Source organism: Phyllobates terribilis, unplaced genomic scaffold (genome assembly GCF_046119375.1).
Source record: "Phyllobates terribilis strain yellow unplaced genomic scaffold, ASM4611937v1 Scaffold_2__4_contigs__length_985480577, whole genome shotgun sequence".
Lineage (NCBI taxonomy): Eukaryota > Metazoa > Chordata > Amphibia > Anura > Dendrobatidae > Phyllobates > Phyllobates terribilis.
In genome coordinates, this window is record NW_027362762.1 from 25,578,453 (window position 1) to 25,597,327 (window position 18,875).

Below are 18,875 nucleotides of genomic sequence, written 5' to 3' on the forward strand. Positions count from 1 at the left end.
GTACAATATTTTTCCACATTACCTGATCCTTGTTTTAAACGTCTCAACTCAGTCTCAGCTGATGCGACACGGTCAGGATCATCATATAATAGTCCCAAAGCAGAAAAAAAACTATCCACTGATCTGAAGCATGTATCACTAGGTTGCAAAGAAAAGGCCCACTCCTGAGGCTCTTTGCGCAAAAGTGACATTATGAACCCTACGCGCTGGGATTCATCCCCAGAGGACTTAGGTCTCAAACGAAAATACAATAAGCAAGCATTTTTGAATGAAAAAAATTCTCGGTGTTCACCAAAAAATAAATCCGGCAAACATACCTTAGGCTCCAAGAAATGTGCTCCAGAACAGTTACTCACGTGCTGACGGAGCTCGGCCACCTCCAGAGAGAGTCCCTGCAGGCGATGAACCAAATCCTGAACCGACACCATGATGGAACAGAAAAATCTTTCCTTAGAGAATTTGCTGGCTGGACTTACTGTTATGTTCTGCTACCAGAGCTAAGGAAAGAGAGGAGATCTGTCCCTACGATAGAACTCAGCTTAATCCCTACGATGTAACAGGGAACCTGATCCTGCGATCAGACCTGCTAAAGTCCTAAGCTAGTCTGTACGGAGACCTATAGATGTGGGGGAGGAATCCCTACAAGTACTAAGGACTGGGAGGAATATGGGACACCTCCTAACAGAAATAGTAGCAGACAGACGAACAAACAAAATATATAGAACATAGAGGTCAGTAGACCAAGCAAACTAACAGAGCAAGACACAGAGCACAGGCTAGCTAGAAAGTAGATATACAATGAAGTCCAGCAAAGCCAGAAGGGCGGAGCAGGATTAAATAGGCCAACAAGGTCATGTGACCAGCAAAGGAAAAAAAAACTAAGAGCAAGGTTCTAACAGCGTTCTTCCAGGGGCAACGTTTTCAGAAGATCCATTACCACCTGGTTCATTTTCTCACAAAGTCCATTAGTTTGCGGATGATAGGGTGTCGTCCTTATCTTCCGGCAGCCATACAGATTGCAGAATTCCTGGAAGACCTCCGCTTCAAAGGCAGGTCCCTGGTCCGTCAGCACTTGGTCCGGGTACCCGTGTGGATGGCAGAAGTGCTGCTGGAAGGCTCTAGCTGCTGTTTGAGCTGTTAAGTCCTTAACGGGGACGACAACCAAGAACCGGGAGTAATGATCCACAATGGTTAACGCGTAGACGTAGCCACTTCTGCTTGGGGTCAGTTTTACATGATCCAAGGCTACCAGTTCCAACGGCTGCTTGGTGACGATGGACTGAAGGGGGGTCTTCTGGCTGGCACGGTCCTTCCTTCTTAGGTTGCACGGGCCACAGTCTCTGCACCACCTCTCGATGGTTCCCCTCATGCCTACCCAGTGGAACCGCCCGCGCAGCAGGAACTCCAGCTTCTTCCATCCGAAGTGTCCAGCCCCGTCGTGGTATGCCTCCATCACCATGGCTGCGTCTCTTCGTGGCACCACTACTTGCCAGATTAGTTCATGCGTCTGGGAGTTAACCATTCTGCGGCACAACTTCCCCTTGTAAAGGAACAGTCGACTCTTCTCAGCCCACAGTTGTTTGGCTTCCTCCGGAGCGTCTGGGTCAAGGCGAGCCTCTGGCCGAGTCAGCATCTCCTTCACCAGTCGGACGGCAGGGTCACTGTCTTGCGTTTCCTCCCAGTTGTAGTGAGGCAAGGGGTTAAACGTAGCGGCTTGCTTACTCCTTACCCGATGGGAATACTGGATAGTCCCATGACGGTGGAACGCGGGGAGTTCGACTTCTTCCAGTCCCTCTGGATCTTCTCCTACGTCCGGTAGGTTTGGCATCCTGGACAGGGCGTCCGCGTTGGTATTGGAGCGTCCTGCCCGGTATTTGATTGTGAACTCGTAGTTGGACAGACGGGCCATCCATCTCTGCTCTAGGGCACCGAGTCTTGCCGTGTCCAGGTGTGTCAACGGGTTGTTATCCGTGTACACGGTGAACCGGGAAGAAGCGAGGTAGTGCTTAAAGCGTTCGGTGACTGCCCACACCACTGCCAGGAACTCTAGCTTAAATGAGCTGTAATTCTCAGGGTTTCTTTCGGTGGGTCGCAGTTTTCGACTGGCGTAAGCGATTACTCGTTCTTTCCCCTGCTGGATCTGGGACAGTACGGCTCCTAGCCCGATGTTACTTGCGTCGGTGTAGAGGATAAAGGGCTGGCTGTAATCAGGGTACGCCAGGATTTCATCCCCCGTGAGGGCCATCTTCAGCTGGCGGAAGGACTCTTCTTCTAACTTCTCCCATTTGAAGGGCGGCTTCTGGTTCTTGGCCTTCCGGGACTGGCCTATCAGGAGGTCCTGCATAGGAGCTGCCTTTTTGGTGAAACCGGGGATGAATCTGCGGTAATAGCCTACCAACCCGAGGAACTGCCGCACTTCCTTTACACTGGAGGGACTTGGCCATTCCTTAATTGCGGTGATCTTATCAGGGTCGGGAGCCACTCCGTCAGCGCTCACCACGTGTCCCAGGTACTGCACCTTTGGTTGTAGGAGGTGACACTTGGAGGGTTTTACCTTTAGGCCGTAGTTTGCCAAAGCTTCGAACACTTCCGCCAGGTGTTTCAGGTGGTCCTCATAAGTCTTGGAATATACGATGACATCGTCCAGGTACAACAGGACCGTCTCGAAGTTTCTGTGGCCCAGACAGCACTCCATTAATCGTTGAAAGGTTCCTGGTGCGTTACAGAGTCCGAACGGCATGCAGGTAAACTCGCTAAGTCCCATCGGGGTGGTGAATGCGGTCTTCTCCCGGTCCGCCTCTGCTACAGGAACCTGCCAGTACCCGCTAGTGAGATCCAAGGTAGAGAAGAAGTTAGCAGATCTTAAAGCAGCCAAAGACTCCTCTATCCTTGGTAAGGGGTACGCATCCTTGTGTGTGATACGGTTGATTTTCCGGTAATCTACACACATCCTCATGGTGTTGTCTTTCTTTTTGACTAAGACTAGTGGAGCTGCCCAGGGGCTACAGCTATCCCTGATCACCCCAGCCTCCTTCATGTCCCTAAGCATCCCCTTGGCGTGTTGGTAGTGTGCAGGGGGTACGGGTCGATACCTCTCTTTTATGGGAAGATGGTCTCCCGTGGGGATGTGGTGTTCTACCCCCTTGACTCGCCCGAAGTCTAACGGGTGTTTACTAAACACTCTCTCGTACTCTTGAACCACCCGATTGACTCCCTGTCTCTGGTGTGAGGGAGTGGAGTCAGTACCCAAATGTAGTTGCTGACACCAGTCCTCCATTGTTTCCTTAGAGCCGTTACTTTCCTCCGGGGAAGATGGAGGCAAGGGTTCTACGGACTGTATGGAATTTTGATTGATGGTATACAATTTGGCTAGCGTGGCATACCGGGGCAGGTACACTTCCCTCTTCCCGATATTTATTATGCGAACGGGCACCCTCCCATGGCGTACATTGACCACCCCCCGTGCTGTCAAAATGGTGGGCCTACTGTCTGAGTAAACTGGTTCTACCACTGCCTGGTAATCTCTACCTCTCAGACCAATAGCTGCCCGGCACCAAATCATCATTTCACTTTTTGGGGGCATGGCAATAGGGAAAGGGTCACACATTCTTACGCTACCAATCTCACCACCGGAGAGTTCTATCTGTTGCCGTCGCATCAGTGCCCGGATCTCTTTCTGGAGCACTCGCTGCTGGCCGGAGCTGGCGTTCTTGGCAACCTGCTGTAAAAGGAAAATCACTTCTGCAAGACAATTTTCAATTACATTAGTTCCTAGAGTTATCTTTGGGTGACTCTCGTGCTTGTCAATGTCTACAATGATCAGTCCCTGTGCCGCCAGTTCAACTCTACCGATTTTAATGGTCACCTCTTTAAATCCAATCTGTGGCACGGGCTGACCATTGCTGGCGATGATACTCAAATCGTCGTCAGGGTAGCGGGTGATATCCGAGTCATTCCAGTACTGCTTGAAGAGCACGTACGGGATAGTGGTAACCTGTGACCCGGTGTCCAGTAGGGCACTCATAGGGATGCCATCCAGTACCACAGGCAAGACTGGACGTCCTCCCACATATTTGTCGCGCCAGTTCGATGGGCCTGATGATCTTTTTCCTGGGGTTTGGCCCTCTACCTCAGGTTGTGCCAGTTTAAAGGACAGTACCTTGCCATATGTCCGGGTTGATTGCAGCGGCGGCAGATGGGTTGTCCGTCCTCGTTGTATCGGTCGCTGGGTCTTCCTCTGGCCGGTGGGGTCCTCCTTGGTCGACGCCACGGGATGTCCTCCGGTCCGGATGCCAGCTGGATCTTCCCTGGAGTGGAAACCTGTAAAGACTGCACAGTTCGGGTTAGCGCGGCAACGCTTTTAGCTAGCTCTTGGACCTGATGGTGCAGGTCTGGAGCCGGGTCATTGTTCAAAGCCTGCGCATCAGCTCCCACAGGCCCTGCCGACAAGGGCGCCGCCTCCTGGTGGTAAGTGGTAGTGGGGCGTCTGTGGGTCACAACGCCACCTGGTGCCGGTTCTCGGAGCACCCGGATGGCTCTGTCCTTGAACTGTGCAAATCCCAGATGAGGGTCCTGTAAGGCCATTGCCCGCAACTGGGTTCGGTGGGCATTGCAATATAAACCCTCTATAAATTGTTCAGTCAACAGCCTGTCCTCGTCTCCCACGCCGTCAGGGTCGGTCTGCTTAATAGCTCTCAGGGCCTCTTGTAGGTTCAGGGCATAGTCCCTTATACTCTCGTGTGCTCGCTGCTTGCACCCGTAGAATCCAAGCTTGATCTCGGCTGAGGTGCGGGTATCAAAGGTGTCCCTCAGCCGGGTTAGTATCCCTGCAACAGTCCTCCCCCCAGGTGGCCAGGACTTTACCTCCCTTTGGGCTGCCCCGGTTAATTGGGCCACCAGGATGCTCACTTTTTGCTCTTCTGTGAGGGGATACACCTGGAAGAGGCTATCCAGCTTTTCTCTAAAGTCATGCAGGGTATGTGACTCCCCTGAGTACTGGGGTAGCCAGGCCGCTCCCGGGATATAGGGCATGGTGAAAGGCATGACTGCAGCAGCGGTGGCGCTGGCGGGGGTTGAGGCAGTGAAGCTCTCCTCCGTATCCGACATCTTCCTCCCCCCTAGTGGACCGTGGCCTACCTTGCGATGATCCTCTTCCGTAGGCCGCGGCTCCGCAGTGGATCGTCAGGGTTGAGGACCTTCCGTCGCGCTCCTGTGACGTCGGCGTCTGCTGGGCTCCTTCCAGGACCTTACGCAACGTCCGGACGTGAGGCGGGGCTTCCGTTCTCGCGCGCTTTCGGAGTCCACGCCCCTCTTCTTCCCGCGCGGCGTCTTCAAGATGGCGTCCAACGGCGGGAAAACTCCACGGATGGCGGGAAGAAGGCAGAAGATGGCGCCGGATGGCGGGAAAACTTCGCGGATGGCGGGAAGAAGGTAGAAGATGGCGCCGGATGGCGGGAAACCTCCACGGATGGCGGGAATCTTCACCACTGGTAAGTTTGAACAGTCTTTTTCAGGCACGCAGTACCCGGTGGTTGCGGGCACGAGATCCTGCCGACTACGCCAAAAGTTGACGCACCCCTGGGCCTGTGTCGCACAGCGTTGCGCATGCAGGAGCTTACCCGGATCCGGATCAGATGGGGGTAGTAGTCTCGTGGCGGTGACCCGGTCCGTGCCCAGGGAGTCAGACTAAGTGGCGTTGTATTAGCAGTAGGTGTTGGACGACTACGCCACCCGTTGAATGCAGCGAAGGAGCTGCCGCTGCAGGGCAGACCGCTGAGGCCGGTGGTAGGATTGTGCAGCGTGATAGTATCACCCCCAACGGGAGGGGTATGGCCTCAGGGCAGCCGACGTGGATGATGGGGGAGCAGGAATCACTCAGAGACGATGCGGTGTAGTTCAGGGTCTTTACTGGTGATAAAGATAGACCCTCCCGGAGTACTGGCTAGCGATCGGGGCCTGGTCAGTCCTTGAGCAGATGGGATCTCCCCTGGCCAGGCGGAGTTGTAGGCCTCCCAAACTGACTGTACTCTTCTGGCTACCTTGCTAGAGGCGGGTATAAGTAGCCCACGTCCCTGAGTGTCCCGTGTGATGCTCACCCGTATGGCCGGTGACTCGGGGCCTTCTAGTGGCGTCCGCTCCACGACGGCGGTGCTGGTCCCACGCGTGTGACCGTGCCTTCGGGTTTCTTGGCCAGAGGACCTGAAATCCCCTGCCGGTCGGTTTCTGCTGCTGGGTAGGAGTTAGTCCCCACAGCCTCGGACTCCGGGTCCGGTGATAGCTTCCCAGTCAGGGCGAGCTCTGCAGCTGCCAGCCCCTGACTCCTTATAGCACTGCTCCCACAGAGCTCCTGATGTTCTTTTCCTATATCTGCTTCTCTTCTCTGTCTCTACTTCTTCTCTACTCACTAACCCTGACTCAGCCCTAGGTTTATATAGGGGAAGTTCTTCCCCTCCCAGGACTGGGCAGGAGGTGTGGCATGCATCGGATCCCTGACCAAGAGACCTCCCACCTGCTCTCAGACATAACATTGCTGTTACTGTGGAAACCAGACCCCTGGGGTGCCACACAAGCATTCCACAAATTCCACAAATTAACATGCATTAAGGGTCAATGGACAGTCTCACATGAAACAACGGCTTATGTCCCTTGTCTTACTGAACAAAGGAACAGTATGTCTGGTATAATTAAGAATAATTACCTCCGCACAAGTGGCCAGATTGACGCGGTGTCATCACATTCCTCCCCCTTCTTAATTAGTCCCAGAGACTGCTGGATCCTGGTCTCTGTTGTTGGGACTGCCAGATGTGATAGGCTTCTAATCATTCTTCTCCTCTTGTCAGGACAGTACATCTGTATTTCTATGATTTCTGTCCTTTTTATGCGAGACCTAAAAATTATAAGACTGTAAGGCCAGACGCCATCTGAGTAAATGCCCATTGTCCTCGGCAGTCTGATTTTGCCAATTTTTTCAGGGCGCTGACTATTGCTAGGCATTTTTTTTCTATTGTGGCGTGTGCCCTCTCTTGGTCCAACAGCTTCCAGGAGAGATAGGCTATTGGATGTTCCTGACCATCAGCTCCTACTTGGCTGAGTACAGCCTCCAGTCTGATATCCGATGTGTCTGTTGGGACAATGAACCGTCGGCAGAAGTTAGGAGCAGTCAGCACTGGGTTCTAGGCTAACTGGGTTTTCAAATGGAGGAATGCGGACCTGCATTCTGAGGTCCAGATTAGGTTTCGGGCATACTTTTTAGTAGTGAAGTCAGTGAGACGCCTTGTTACTGAACTCTAATTGGGCATAAACTTTCGATAATAATTTGCGGTCGCTAAGAATGCACTGACTTGTTTTTGGTTGACTAGGCGAGGTTACTGTGTAGTTGCTTCTGCAGGTTTGGGACGAATGCACCCACTTCCGACCCTATGTTCCAGGTATAGCACCTCGGCCATCCCCATCTGGCATTTGTCGGGTCGGATGGTGAGCTGGTCTTTGGTTACCCTCTGCAGCACCTGGGACACGTGCTGAAGATGTCGCTGAAGATAGTGATGTCATTCAGATAGGCTTGGGCATACCCCTGACATGCCTCTAATAACTGGTCCACCATCCTTTGAAAGGTAGCCGGGGTGTTGTTCATCCCTGTGAGGAGGGATGAAAGACTATCAGACTTTTTCCAGCAAGGAGCACCGGTGCCATTGATCTTATTGTTGTGTTTTATTAGTGATTTGTTTCCTGTCAGTTCAGCCTCAGGAATCAATGCTTCCATTCAGTGACCATATCTCAGGGGCCTTAATCCATTGTTCTCTCAGCCACTGCGCCTATTGTGTAGATGGAGAAAGTAGATCCAGTGGAGCTGTCACCCCAGGGAGTCGCACATGCAGTCCCAGGTTGATGAGTTCGGCCTGAGAAAAATACCTCCAATAATGCACACTTAGCTTTGAGGTGGCTGATCCCAGTGAAGGAGAAAAAGAAGTCACGTGTTTAGTCAGGAGTTGTGTGGAATGTGGTCAAAGGGTAGGACCGAGATGATGTCTTGTAGCCCAGGGATGAATGGATAGTCTATGGAGTTTTGGAGATCAGTACTGACTGGGCTAGATAAACGTGCTACAATTGTGAGATCTGTCGTTTAGATTTAAACTGTCTTAAAAGACTATTGCTACTGGATACCTGTGCGTCCATTGTTTTATTTGTCAACTGGAGGATCGTGGAATGTGAATACAGACTATACTGGCTGAAGATATGAAACCTGTGGGCCAACCAAAAGTTGGGAGACAGTGAGTATTGCCTGGTACAAAGGCAGTGGAATTACCGACCCCGTGGAGGGGACTGAGACAATTGTATTTTGGCCATTTACCTGGAGTGGTTGTAAAACCTTGATGTAAGGAATGAAATATTGTTGCATTGTTAACCTACCTAAGAGATTATTTACATCCCACGACCTCAGATCTTCGCAATCCCAAATGGCATGCTGGTAAACTCATACAGACAAAAGTGGTGATGAAAGCGGTCTTCCCTTGGGCGTCTTTTGTGAGTGGGATCTCACAGTATCACTTGCTCAGATCGATGGTAGATATGAACCAAGATCCTCCTAATCTGTCCAGTAATTCATCCACCTGAGCATGGGGTACGCATCTGTAATGATGACTTCATTGAGTCGTAGTCCACACAAAAGCAAGTACTCTTGTCTTTCTTGGGCACCAACACAACACTGGAAACCCATGGGTTATGGGAAGGAACGATATGATCCCTACATTCAACATGTCATCAATCTTGGACTTCATCATTGCCAACACTGGAGGTGTCACCCAGTAGGTGGGTTGTCTATGTGGAGTGGCTACCCCTGTCTTGACATGATGCTGGACCAGGGGTGTTTGACCAGGCCAACTTGCTCGTGAACAGGGGTCAATATGTTCCTAGCAGGTTTGTTAACTGCTGCTTCTGTAATGGACCAAGCCGCTTCCCCAACAGGACATCTGTTATCCCCATTCCCCTTTTGAATTCCACCAATAAGTCCTGGATCTGGTCCATATGTGAGTCATCTAAAGGGGGGACAATAAACTGCTAAGTTGGTGACCTCCCTTTCCTCATAAGTAGTGATGAGCGAGCACTAAAATGCTCGGGTACTCGTTGTTCGGATCGATCAAATCATAATGCTCGGGTGCTCGAACCAAGTAACGAGCCCAATATAAGTCTATAGGAAACTCGAGCATTTTTCCGGCGGTCTGCAAAGGGCCTAAAAATTGCCCAAATTGATGGGAACAGTGCTCAAAGACAAGGGAACAGCATGGGGAAGACCCCTGGAAGCATTTCTGACTCCCAGGTCACTGCTGTCAACAACATTGTCAGAGTATTACGCCACTTTTACAGACTCACAATAAAACATACAAAAACAAGACGAAAATGGATTTTCCTGTGAAATATGTTAAGGAACATCCTTTCCAGGGTAATGACTTGTATATAAGGCAAAATAAATAACTAAAAACAAAAATGTTCCTCACACCTTGGGCTATGTTCACATGTAGCGTTTTTGATGCGTTTTTGCACTTTTGCATTGCTTTCAACCAAGACAAATGCATTCATCGGGAAATGTCATTTTAACATTTTACAACCTTAACTGGCCATGTGGTGTGTGACACATCATCAGACACATCCTGTTTCATTTATGATGGAGGGACTCTGAAAGTCACAAACCCTATGTTTATAGGGCCATCAGGCAGTCCTTACTAGTTTTATAGGGCCAGCAGTCGGCCATTGCTATTGTTAGAGAGCCATCAGTCGGCTATGCTTTGTTGTGCCCATTATTAACAAGTGGGTCTCCTATACTGTTATTGCGTATCCAGTGACTGCAAGGGCTGCCAAAAATTTGGACGCAGCCAAATACTCCTTTGAAGAGACATAGAGGAGGGTCTCAGTAAAAAAAAATTTCCCATTATAAAGGAGCAGGTCTCCTATAGTAGTAATGCCCATTCTGTGACTGCAAGGGCTGCCAAAATTTGGGAAAAACCCCATTAACAATTTAAAGACACATAGAGCTGGGCCACAGTAATGACATGTACCCATTAGAAAGGAGAGGGTCTGCTATACAGTTATAGGGTATGCAGTGAGTGCAACGGCTGCCAAAATTGAAGAAAAACCACACTAACAATTTAAAGACACATAGAGGTGGGTCTCATTAATGACATATTCCCATTATAAAGGAGAGCGTCTTCCCATACTGTTTGCCTATGCAGTGACTGCAATGGCTGTCAAAAATTTGGAGGCACTCCAATTCCCCTTGCGAGAGACGTAGAGGTCAGAGGGCGTCCTGAAAACAATGTTCCCATTATTAGGAAGTGGGTCTCCCATACTGTTTGCCTATGCAGTGAAGCAATGGCTGCCAAAAATTTGGAGGAACTCCAATGCCTCTTGCAAGAGACGTAGATATGTTGATATGGTACATATGGTGGTGATATGGTGGTGGAGGATGCGGAGAAGGAGTAGGACAAGAGCAAATAGACAAAATGAGGAAGCGTATACCGATGTCTGGGTGTAAAGAAAGAGGTACATGGGAATAGAGTTAGACCTCCCAAAAAAAACCCACTGTATTTGAGTTTATGTTACGCTGCTCTCATTCGGGGGTGTTGAGAAGTCTGGCCCAATCCAGCTCTTGTTAATTTTTATAAGAGTCAGTCTGTCAGCATTTTCAGTAGACAGGCGGATGTGCCTATTGGTTATAATTTCACCAGCGGCACGAAAATCATGCTCTGACAAAATTCTAGCGGCAGGGCAGACCAGGACCTCCAAGGCGTAGAGAGCCAGTTCATGCCACGTGTCCAGCTTGGATACCCAATGATAATAAGGCACAGAGGAATCATGGAGGACGATGGTACGGTCGGCAACGTACTCCCTCAGCATCTTCCGCCACTCTTCCCTCCTTGGGAGAGTACCCTGCGCCTCAGGGCCTGTGCGATGGGAGGGGCTGAGAAAACGGTCCCAGAACTTTGACAGTGATCCTCTGCCTCTGCTCGATTGCATTTGTGTCTCTCTTGCCTGTACTCCTTGGTTGTCCAACAAACTGTGTCCTCTGCCGCCAGCGTTTTCAGATGGGAATTTTTTTTAATAATTCCGCAACAAGGGCCTTCTCGTACTGCCCCATTTTATTAGGCCTATCCTGTGCAGGAATAAGAGATAGAAAGTTCTCCTTGTAGCGTGGGTCTAGAAGTGTCCGCACCAAGAGGACGACTGACCATGCTCTCCTCCTCTTCCTCCTCCTCCCTGTCCTCAGGCCATCCATGCTGAACAGACGGTATGACAGTTGTGCAAGTAGTACTGTCTATAGCTCCTATTCCTCCTCTTCCTCATGGTCACACAATCCACGTTCGGATGAGATAAGGCTGGGCTGTGTGTAATCACCCTGTATGGTTCCTTGCTCCATCTCATCATGCTCCGCCTGCAATGCATCCTCTTTAATTGTGAACAGAGAGCATTTCAGTAGACAGAGAAGCGGGATGGTGACGCTAATTATGGCGTCATTGCCGCTCACCATCTTGGTGGAGTCCTCAAAGTTTTGGAGGATGGTACATATGTCTGACATCCATGTCCAATCCTGAGGTCTCATGTGTGGAGTCTGAACTGAATACCGACTGCCTTGTTGATGCTGGTACTCAACAACTGCTCTCTTCTGCTCAGAAATCCTTCCCAACATCTGCAATGTAGAGTTCCAACGCATGGGGACCTCACACACCAGTCGGTGAGCCGAAAGCTGCAAATGCTGCTTAAACACGGCAAGGGCGGCGGAAGCTGTAGCTGACTTTCTAAAATGGGCACATAGGCGGCATACTTTGACAAGATGATCCAGGTAGTTTTTGAGAAACCGCTGAACCATGAGGTTAAGCACATGGGGCAGGCATGGTACGTGTGTGAGCTCGCCTCGCCTCAGAGCCGCCACCAGGTTCCAGCCATTGTCACACACAACCATGCCTGGCTGTAGGGTCAGCAGTGTCAGCCACAAATCAGCCTGCTCTTTCAGAGCTGTCCACAACTCTTCAACATTGTGTGGTTTGTCAGCTAAGCATATTAGCTTCAGCACATCCTGTTGCCGCTTGGCCGAGGCAGTGCTGCAGTGCTTCCAGCTTGTGACTGATGTCATTACGGAGCTGGAGGCTGAAGAGGAGGAGGAGGAGGAGGAGGTGCATGCATTGTAGAATGTGGGGGCAACCCTGATTGACCTAGGGTCCGCAATCCTCGGCGTCGGGAGGACGTCTTCCGCCCCAAGGTCCGACTGGGTCCCGGCTTCCACTATGTTAACCCAGTGTGCCATCAGCGAGATGTAAAGTCCCTGCCCACAGGCACTTGTCCATGTGTCCGTGGTTAGGTGGACTTTCCCGGTAACTGCATTGTTGAGGGCACTGCTAATGTTGTGGGACACGTGCCTCAATGACAGGTGCAGGGTGGGAGGCATCTTTGCATGCGCCATGGACGCACGCACAACAGTGGAAGAAGCAGTGGTGTGACCCACAGACACTGTTGCTGGATCCTGAGGTTTGGCCCACTTAGTCGGGTGCTTTGCTGCCATGTGCCTGGACAAACTGACTGGACAGCACTTGTCCTAGGACGCTCCCCAAGATAACAGGTGTGGGGAAGCTGTCCATGAGCCCCACTTCGTCCTCTCCGTGATCGGTCCCCCAGTACAACTTCACACGTGCCAGAGGGATGTCCGAGTGCTGACCTTCCCATGGGACAACGTATAAGGTCAACGTACAGTCTTGCCTGAAATAATGTCTCATGTCCCTTGACCTACTGAACAAAAGAATAGTACATCTGGCATAATTAAGAATAATTCACCCCCGCACAAGTGGCTAGATTGACGCTGTGCTGTCACAATCACATCAATCAATGATCACTCCAAACACACCAATCACACCCATCACATGTATGACCACTGATCATTGATCAAACCAATCATACCAATCACACAGATCAATGATCACATCAATCACTGATCAGGCCATTCACCAATAAAATTAATGGATCAATGACCAATACAATTATGAAAGAAATGTAATGTAAATAGAAAAACTCAGAAACAACGAGACGGACAAGGCTCGGGGCAAAGTCGGTTGTCTCAGTGTTTTGCTACAACTAGTTCTAGAGAGCAGTCACCCTAAGAAAGGTGACCCTAACCTCCGCCATCATTAACCCTCACATAGTCCTTAGGTGAAGTCTGGAATAAGTTAACTCTGTTCTTTGACCACAGCCGTTCTCTAGATGTTGTTCTCTCTTCTCCTCCCTCACTGATGGGCCATTCTTGTTTAGTTTCAGTTTCTTTCCACCATAGCGGTTAGCAGACCTGGATGCTTTTACCCTACGGAATACTGTGATAGGGTCGCCATATGAATGTCGTATCCTGACTCTAGCGCCATCTCGTGGCCACATGGAATAGGGAATTGTTTCGCAGTCTCACTAACCACTATGAGTGTGCATACACCTCTCCTCCCCTTATATCCATATTATATACATCATTGTCCTTGGTGATGTCCTTTCCTTTGTGTCCTCACCACAGACCTACTAGTTTAAATTATTGATTCAACTGAATATATTGTCCATTCATTGTGATATTTTTTCCCTTTGATATTTGTAATAAACATTGACCTTTTGTATCCTTGCATCTTTACAATGGCTGATGTTGGTTTGATGATGGATTTTTGGGGGTAATCACTCCATTTTTCTGTAGGATCTGTCTATTGGGAGTTCCCTATCATATTTATGGGACTATGGTTTCGGTAGTATAACGAGATTGTGTGGAAAGCTGCACTTGAAATGGCAGAGAAGTCAGAGATTTTGTGAGAAATGTTTGTAGTGCTTGTTTCTCTCTGTTATCAGCCTCGGGTCTTGTGTTCTGGATCATTTCTATGGTTTTCGTATCCTTGTAGAACCTGAAAGAATCCGATTCTGAAGTGTCGCTTCGCTGGCAGCTCCTGGACCATAAGATTCCCCTCTACGCCAACGAGAAGGAAATCCTCCAGAGGACGGCGGAGCACCATGGAGCACACTACTGAGCACCAGAAAGGCCACAAGCCGAACACAAGGGGCCACAGCCGAACCAAACCTGCACTTATAGGAAACTTATAGGAACAAGCTCAATGTACAACGAGAAGCAGAGCAAGACTTGCTATGTCTGTCAGAACCGACCTCCACATGGAGCCGCAGTGACCGCACCGGCGCTAACCTGCAGCTGTCACTGGTGCACAGAGACAGAACCTGCTGGATAACGTATCACTCCAGATTGGTCACTACTAACGGGATGAAACCACTACTCAACAACCTCCAATTTTCCTGGTATTATAAAGTGTCCACATGTGAAGTCACCAGCAAAACATTAGGCCACAATATATAACCCAAATCCAATAATGGTGGCAGAAGGACCCTTGCCCCCCTAAGATGCCAAGGCCGCCTGCATGTGCTACCTCTGTAACCCCTAGAGCTACACCCTTGAATGTTACCTCTGCCCTGTATCAAGTGATAGAGGACGTCACCTCCCACCAGAGACAGGTCATCCTGTATTACTCTACCCTGCGGCCCACATGGGTCTCTGGCAGTTCACACATGGACAGAACATTACGGACTAATCACTGCATGGGTTTCTCTTGGGGTTCCCAAATAAATGTGAAATAACTTGTGTTAGTCTTTTATGGCATTACAGTGCATGTTTTGGGGTGAATGGCGAGGTGCTCTTATATGTGGTGACTTGTATCTGTACATGCTCTGCTCGTGGTTCCACAGGCTAATGTGGTGTTTGCTAGACGGGGTCTGAGGGGTGCAGTTATTACTAGACGGGGTCTGAGGGGTGCGGTGATTACTAGACGGGGTCTGGGTGGTGCAGTTATTACTAGACGGGGTCTGAGGGGTGCAGTGATTACTAGACGGGGCCTGAGGGGTGTGGTGATTGCTAGACAGGGTCAGAGGGGTGCGGTGATTACTAGACGGGGTCTGAGGGGTGCAGTGATTACTAGACGGGGTCTGAGGGGTGCGGTGATTACTAGACGGGGTCTGGGAGGTGCTGTCATTACTAGATGGGATCTGGGAGGTGCTGTCATTACTAGATGGGGTCTGGGAGGTGCGGTAATTACTAGACGGGGTCTGAGAGGTGCGGTAATTACTAGACGGGGTCTGAGAGGTGCGGTAATTACTAGACGGGGTCTGAGAGGTGCGGTGATTACTAGACGGGGTCTGAGAGGTGCGGTAATTACTAGACGGGGTCTGAGAGGTGCGGTGATTACTAGACTGGGTCTGAGAGGTGCAGTGATTACTAGACTGGGTCTGAGAGGTGCAGTGATTACTAGACGGGGTCTGGGTGGTGCAGTGATTACTAGACGGTTTGAGAGGTGCGATGATTACAAGACAGAGTCTGAGGGGTGCAGTGATTACTAGACGGGGTCTGAGAGATGCGGTGATTACTAGATGGGGTCTGGGAGGTGCAGTGATTACTAGACGGGGTCTGAGGGGTGCGGTGATTACTAGATGGGGTCTGGGAGGTGCTGTCATTACTAGATGGGGTCTGGGAGGTGCTGTCATTACTAGATGGGGTCTGGGAGGTGCGGTAATTACTAGATAGGGTCTGGAAGGTGCGGTAATTACTAGACGGGGTCTGAGAGGTGCGGTAATTACTAGACGGGCCTGAGAGGTGCGGTGATTACTAGACGGGGTCTGAGAGGTGCGGTAATTACTAGACGGGGTCTGAGAGGTGCGGTGATTACTAGACTGGGTCTGAGAGGTGCAGTGATTACTAGACGGGGTCTGAGAGGTGCAGTGATTACTAGATGAGGTCTGAGGGATGCAGTGATTACTAGACGGGGTCTAAGGGGTGCGGTGATTACTAGATGGGGTCTAGGAGGTGCAGTGATTGCTAGACAGAGTCTGCGGGGTGCTGTGATTACTAGACGGGGTCTGAAGGGTGCGGTGATTATAAGACGGAGTTTGAAAGGTGCAGTGATTATTAGACGGAGTCTGAGAGGTGCAGTGATTACTAGACAGGATCTGAGGAGTGCGGTGATTACTAGACGGGGTCTGAGAGGTGCAGTGATTACTAGACGGGATCTGAGAGGTGCTGTGATTACTAGAATGTTTTAATATTCGATTACTATCGCCGAATTTGCGATATTCGCAGATTTATTCGTCGAATGATTGTCGAACGTTACCGAACGCCATAGAATTCAACGGGGGGACAAAAAAAATGCATACACAACACCTTAAAACCGGCCAAAAACTGCCAAAACACATCAAATTAGGGTTAGACACCTAGAAAGTGCCAGCAATTGACCCAGAGTACAAGTACTTTAATTATTATTACAATTACAGCGACATTTATTCCGTAGCGCTTTACACGTCAAAAGGGGTCACCGACTGGTACAAGAGGTGAGAGGACCCTGCCCGCGAGGGCGCACAAACAATCTACAAGGGATGGGTGGGGATACAGTAGGTGAGGGTAGAGCTGGTCGTGCAGCGGTATGCTGGATCGAGGGTTACCTGACGCGCCCCCTGGGCCATGTTGTGCTGCGTTGCGCACGCGGGGAATACCCGGAGCCGGATCAGATAGGGGTAGTAGTCCTCGTGGCGGTGACCCGGTCCGTGCCCAGGGTGTCAAACTAAGTGGCAGTGCTCGGCATTAAGATGTTATAGAGTTCGACTATGCCACCCGTGGATTGCGGTTATGAAACCGCCGCTGCAGGGCAGACCGCTGAGGCTGGTGTTGTTTGTGCAGCTGAGAATGGGATGACTCCCCACGGGAGGAGTATTGCCTCAGGGCAGCTATTGTGGAGAAGATGAGGGGAGTGATGGTGCGGGTGTCCCAGTGCTAGTGGTGCTGGTGCGACAAGGAATCAGTGAGACGTGCAGCTGCAGTTTTCAATGCTTTACTCACAGTTCTTTATCAGGTCACTTGTGCGCAGTAAGGACCACCCGAGCCATGCTGCGTCCACCAGGTCAGGGACTCGGCCAACTCCCAGGCAATTCCAGAGCGTGGTCCAGAGCTCCCCTCTCTTCCTTCCTACTGGCCGTCCCCACCAGGGACCCACCTTTGTCCGGCTCCCTCGGGCCTTCTGGTGGCGAAATCTTTCCCGGCTTCCCTGACCCTATACGTGGTATGCCTTCCTGGTGCATATGGTGAGGGGTCGCGCCAAGACTTGACCACGACCTCCGGTTCCTGGCTGAGGATAATTGGCCTCCACCAGTTTGGGATCCGGTACCCTGTTCTGCCAACCCTTCACCCGTTAACTCGTGGGATCTCAGGGTTCCCTCTTTTCTTGCGTCTCTGGGCCTTTCCTGGTGTTTCTGTTCCTCCTTCTTCTTCTCTCTCTCTCTCTCTGCCTCAGGCCTCCACTTCAGGCCTGGCTCTGGAGCTGGGCCCAGACTGAGCCACAGCTCCCTGTCAGCCCTCCCTGGCTGAGCTCCTCTCTGAACAGACAGACCCTGATCTCAGATGATGCCCACCTTATATACTCCCTCTGACACCCGAGCCCAGGTGACCAGCACCCAATGGGCTCCTACCTATGCCCAGAGTCCCTCCCCTGTCTGCTCCTACACCACTAGGATGTTCCTCCCCCCTCCCCACTCCAGCCAGGGACAGACGCTGTCGTACCTGCACATCTATCTGGTGGGAGTACCGTTGATCTGTCCCCCGGAAATGGGGTGAGTGTAGTGCATGCAGCTAACTGAGCCCCGTTCCACGCTCCATCCTTACCCGGGAGTGGAATACCACACCTCTGGTTCGAGGTGCAATACCCCTGTAGCAGCAGAGTCCTCGGGGTGCTACATACCGCAGATTGTACGCTTGTCACATGAAGTGGGTCTTCAGTTTCCTTTTCAAGGTTTCCATTGTAGGCGAGAGTCTGATGTGTTGGGGTACAGCATTATCACAGTAGGGGAGATGCATGGGACAAATCTGTCGAGAGCCTAAATCACGATAAACTTTCAGGAGCTCATAACTGAGCAGATTAACCCTTGCACCGATTAATATGAAGGCTTCTTTTTAATGACTGCAGGAGTGAGAGGAATCAGACGCTGGGGTCTTCTGCCTCTTCTCTGTCACAGTAAACCCGTGACACCTTGCAAGCTTCAACACAATGTTCACAAGGTAGACAGCAGCAGTGGTCGGTCTCCTAGACAACGAGCTAAATCCTTTATGATGATAGTGGACAACATCTGCGAGTAGTTTGTATGTTCTCCCCGTCTTAGCGGGGGTTTCCTTCAGGTTCTCCGGTTACCTCCTCAGTAAAAAAGCAGCCATACAAGAGTGTTCACAGTTCAAAAAATTAGCGCCTGTCGCCACCATTTCCGTATCCAACAGATGGGAGATTTTGGAGTTCAACCTCTTAGCTTTTCCATGTGTGGGAGGAAACAATCTTTTATGTGACCACAAATGTGGGACCGAGGGCTGGCTGCAGTGCTGAGAGAGGGCTGAGTACAGTGAAATGGACAAACCGATAGACCGTGAGTGAGATGCAGGGAGACATGTTGCGGTGGATTGAGAAACTTGTGGTGTGCTCGGTGAAACAAACACACCATGCTTGTCCACTTCCGTTACAGCTGACGGGCTGTCACTCAGCCTGACTGGAGCAGGTAGAGAAGCTGAGTTTCTGTGGTAGGAGACCTGCATGCCCATACTTAGCACAGTAACAGAGGAGGAGGAAGAAGCAGCGGATGTGGTTAATGGGGCAGCTGATGGTTGTGAGGTCTGCTGGTCCGTATTTTATCGCAGTGAGATTGCCAGAGTAACTCATGTTGCGTGCGCATGTGAAGGTTCATGCATGTAGTAGTCAAATTATTGCACTTTTTCCCTCTGCTGAGTTTTTTCTTTCAAAGTGTGCAGATAATGTGAGTTGGCTCATCCTTTGCGGTCTCAAAAA

General features: G+C 50.6%; 1 protein-coding gene across 4 annotated transcripts in view; it reads left to right on the plus strand.

The window, feature by feature from the left end:
• LOC141190223 (transient receptor potential cation channel subfamily M member 2-like) overlaps positions 1-14,628 on the plus strand; it is a 399,780-nt gene extending 385,152 nt beyond the window's left edge. For 2 of the 4 annotated variants that reach the window (XM_073661205.1, XM_073661206.1), the window contains exon 34: positions 13,905-14,626. In XM_073661205.1, the coding sequence (XP_073517306.1) occupies positions 13,905-14,030 (126 nt within the window). In that variant the 3' untranslated portion in view covers positions 14,031-14,626. Of the gene's footprint in view, positions 1-13,904 lie in introns of all 4 variants that reach the window. The other 2 variants (XM_073661207.1, XM_073661208.1) reach the window with 2 other exon arrangements.
• The last annotated feature ends 4,247 nt before the right edge of the window (positions 14,629-18,875 follow it).